The 5,000-nt window shown below is 43.5% G+C and overlaps 1 protein-coding gene across 1 annotated transcript in view; it reads right to left on the reverse strand.

The window, feature by feature from the left end:
- Positions 1 to 5,000, reverse strand: part of grm5b (glutamate receptor, metabotropic 5b) — a gene marked incomplete in the record, with an annotated part of 55,192 nt that overhangs the window by 14,249 nt on the left and 35,943 nt on the right. Inside the window, 3 exon segments of the mRNA XM_048264086.1 lie at positions 238 to 364; positions 3,632 to 3,800; positions 4,140 to 4,386. Of these exon segments, the coding sequence (XP_048120043.1) occupies positions 238 to 364; positions 3,632 to 3,800; positions 4,140 to 4,386 (543 nt within the window).

Raw genomic sequence — 5,000 nt, forward strand, 5'->3', positions numbered from 1 at the left:
TGTGTATGAGAGTGCGTCTGTGTGTGTGAGTGTGTGTGTCTGTGTGAGTGAGTGTGTGTGTGTGTGTGTGTGTGTTTGTGTGAGTGAGTGAGTCAGTGTGGGTGTGAGTGAGTGTGTGTGTGTGAGTGAGTGAGTGTGTGTGGTGTGAGTGTGAGATTGAGTGTGTGGTGTGAGTGTGAGATTGAGTGTGTGAGTGTGAGATTGAGTGTGTGTGTGTGTGTGTGTGTGTGTACCTACCGGTCAGATCATATGTTGGCCAGGACCCAAGCTGACAGGCTCTGCAGGTGTACTCATCAAACACAAACTCATTCTCCTTACAAGGAGTGCACGTCCAGCAGCAGCTGACTTCGCCTTTACGAATGACCTGAAACACACACACACACACACACACACACACACACACACACACACACACACAGACACACACACACACACAGACACACACATACACACACACAGACACATACACACACACACACACACATACACACACACACATGCACACACACACCCACGTGCACAACCACACACACACGCACACACACACATAGACACATACACACACACACACACACCCACGTGCACAACCACACACACACACACACACACACAGAATAGGGACCCATGAGGAGGAAAATCCTCCGTGCAGTACTTTGTAATTACGGTAGGGGGCGCTTTCAGACACGTTGCATTTGAGTTCTATGCTGTTTTAATAAGGGAGTTGGTTAAATGTATGTTTTATTACTTTAATTTCCCTAACACACACATACAGGCACACACACACACATACATACAGACACACACACACACACAAATACACACACACACACACATACCGTAAAACTCCAAATAATAGCCTGGGCTTTTATTTTCCCAAATCGCCAAACTGCATCGGCTAGTATTAGAGACAGGCGTTTATATGAGACAGGCCTTTAATTCCCTTCACACAAAACTTTTCCTCTGCAAAGATGGAAAATATTATCGAATTAATTATTTCAAACACACTAAATGTCTACCTATATGACTAGGCTATCTGATGACAATTACGGATCATCATTCATTTAGGCTAGTGTTGAGATGTTGTTCATTGAGTGAGATACAGTAAGATCCAAATAGCATAGCCAGAACAGATGAAACACATTTTAATTAAATGTAATCTACAAAGAGATCGTATCACACTGAAAGCTCATATTTTGTCACTAGCAAATAACCTATATCGGTCCTTTGTCAAATACAGTTGCATTATCAGCCCTGACCAAAACCGTTCAGGAATTATTTATGCAAAAGTGGAACGTGCTTAATGTTTCATTAGAGGGGCATGCATCCCATCTATTGAAACCGAGACTTCTTATTATTATTCTTTTTTTTTTACCTTTTTGTGCTTATTCAGCCCAAAACCGCTTTTAACGCATAAATTTGGTTCAAACACCATTCCTGTAGATCTTCCAAGGCTTTACCGGCCCTATCCGCTTTTTCATTTTGAGAAGTTTATACTTTTGAGATATTTGTAATTAAAAGTGTATTTTTCCCCATAGACTTGAATGGGGCTGTGATGTCATAATAGAGCCAGCTGGCGCTAAGTAGTTCCTCAGAGCAGTTCCCAGGCTAATCAGGAACACTGGCACAGGTGTCACCCAGAGGAATCCAACTGTCTCAGGTTCTAAGCATACAATCTAGCCTCTACCTAAACTACACATCCTGTTAAAGTGTTTCCTGTGTGTCAAAATAAAAGTCCCAGCCATATCTCATGCATTCAGCATTATATCTCCAGAACGGCTTGACGCATATGCTTCAAATTTGGTAACGCAGTGTTTTATGGACTCAAAGGTGAAGTGAGTTGATGTTGAGGTTGAAGGTCAAATGTCAAGGTCAAAAAACACCTTGAGTGTGATATCTGAATAATGCCATGTCACACAAGATTCAAATTTGGTTATCTAAAGCACCTTTGCAGGTATCACAATTACCCTACCAACCAGCTAGCAGCAAGCTCAACAGCCCCACCAACACCCTAACCAGCAGACTGCATCCCCTCGTAATTCTGAATTGCATTTCTAGTTCTCCCTCCTTTCGGCATTAATGAAACAGCATGAGAGCATGAACCATATTGTTTCTCCCGCTTTGTATTTGCCAAATTTGACAACAGTCTACATTCAAATCATAGCCTACTTCCAGGCGCTGGAACATATTTTTGACCAGGGTGCTCAATAACAAAATAATCATGGATGTCCCGGAATTTCTCCCCAGTATATGATTCCAATTTAGACAGCTAAATACGCTTATTTTCACCGCGGTAAGCGAGTAGGTCTAAGAGTGAGAAGTTTTATAATGCCCTGGGCAGCCACATTCCACTGCAACTATGCAGCCCACTCTGACTCATCAATAAAAACTGTCGCCAAGCACACCCACCAGTCCCATAGAAGCGCGACTTGATCTTTACATCATTAACCTATTTCAATAGGTTATATAGCCAGAGAATGTCTCAGAGACAGGCTCTGATATAGCCTAGTCTAAGGTAAATTCTTTTCTGACTTCTTTTTCTTTTATCGCCATTACATTTAGAATAAAGAGTAACGTCAAGAAACCGTTTCTGGTTTTGTTGCCAGCATAAAAACAAGCTTACCATCGGGCTTATCCCCGAAATTTTAAACACAAGGGGATGAATTTAACGATGACTAAGTCGACATATAGGCATAGTTCCTATTGAAAAAAAGTTATACAATTTGAACTCTATTTTTCCCGAGCCGCAGTCTTTAATGCCATCTAATCATAACGCCGCGAGTCTGCTTCATACTTAAGCCCAAATCACCCAAGATTCAGAACGAGATGAGCAGCAACTTGATGCAACATTCTAAAACCTTGCAACTGTGACTAGACATGTGAATGCTTTATGACGGCTTGTAAACAACGTGCAACATCTAATTCACACTGCTGTAACCTCCTTTCTGTAACGGTTTTGTGTCATTTAATCTTTAATCAGACGATCTGACGGTTTTAGAAGATTAAATACAACCAAACTAAAACAGACCAGGCTCTACTGAGACCGCCTTTTAACCTTAAACCTGTAGCCGCTTAGGTGCTCAAAAAGAGACAGGCGTCTCTTAGGGACTCAGCGATTATTTGAAGTTTTACGGTACACAAATACAGACACAAACACACACACACACAAATACACACACAGACACACACACACTCACACACACACAAATACACACACACACACACAAATACACAAACAGGCACACACACACACACACAAATACACACACACATACACAAATACAGACACACACACACACACACACACACACACACAAATACACACACAGACACACACACACAAATACACACACAGACACACACACACACACACAAATACACACACATCACATACAGACATACACACACAGACACACACACACTCACACACACACAAATACACACACAGACACACACACACACAAATACTCACACAAACACAAATACACACACATACAGACATACACACACACACACAAATACACACACATACAGACACACACACAGACACACACACAGACACACACACAAATGCACATACAGACACACACACACAAACACAAATACACACACAGACACACACACGCCTCCTTACTTTGATCTGTCCCTTGTCACAGGGTTCGCTGCAGACAGACTTGATGATGGCATCTTGAGTCGGCCAGATCTCATCGTCATCGATCTTCAGACCACTGCTGTCCCAACTTCCCACGTTTATGTAGTCATAGTAGTCTTTCCCCATCTTCTTAAAGTTCATAATCTCATACCTACACACACACACACACACACACACACACACACACACACACATATACACACTTATGTAGTCATAGTAGTCTTTCCCCATCTTCTTAAAGTTCATAATCTCATACCTACACACACACACACGACACACACACACACATGCACACACACACACACACACACACACACACACACACATATACACACTTATGTAGTCATAGTAGTCTTTCCCCATCTTCTTAAAGTTCATAATCTCATACCTACACACACACACACACACACACACACACACACACACACACACACACACACACACACACACACACACACACACACACACACTCACACACACACACACACACCTGCCAGGCGAGTCTCCGTTCTGATCGAAGAGGATGGCCTCCCCAGAGACGCCGGTGAAGTTGGTCTTCATGAGGAAGTCCAGCAATGTGGCGCCATCGATGGGCCGCATGTGGGCACACAGGCCGTTCTCGCCCGCACACAGTGCCCGCTGCATGCTGTGCAGCCCGTGGGCCATCGAGTAGATGGCGTTGACCACAAAGCCCATCTTAGTGTCCTGGGCATACTGCTGACGCAGGGAGTCGCGTTCTACACACACACACACACACACACACACACACACACACACACACATTAGTGTACTCGGGATACTGCTGCAACAAGGGACTGAGGCACACACACACACACACATACACACAAACACATGCTCACACACACATACACACACACACACACACACACATACACACACACACACATTAGTGTACTGGGGATACTGCTGCAACCAGGGACTGAGGCACACACACACACACACACACACACATACACACAAACACATGCTCACACACACATACACACACACACACACATTAATGTACTGGGGATACTGCTGCAACCAGGGACTAAGACACACACAGATACACACACACACATGCACAGACACACATACACACACACACATGCACACACACACACACACACACACACACACACACAATCACGTACTTAACAAACTGATTTAACACTTTTCACTCCTGTCATGCTGTTTCTGTCTACATGTTTCCTGTGGTGAGAGGGTTATTGGTATCTGGTATGTGGTGAGAGGGTTACTGGTATCTGGTATGTGGTGAGAGGGTTATTGGTATCTGGTATGTGGTGAGAGGGTTATTGGTATCTGGTATGTGGTGAGAGGGTTATTGGTA

The sequence above is a fragment of the Alosa alosa genome, chromosome 15, assembly GCF_017589495.1.
Source record: "Alosa alosa isolate M-15738 ecotype Scorff River chromosome 15, AALO_Geno_1.1, whole genome shotgun sequence".
Classification (NCBI taxonomy): Eukaryota; Metazoa; Chordata; class Actinopteri; order Clupeiformes; family Clupeidae; genus Alosa; species Alosa alosa.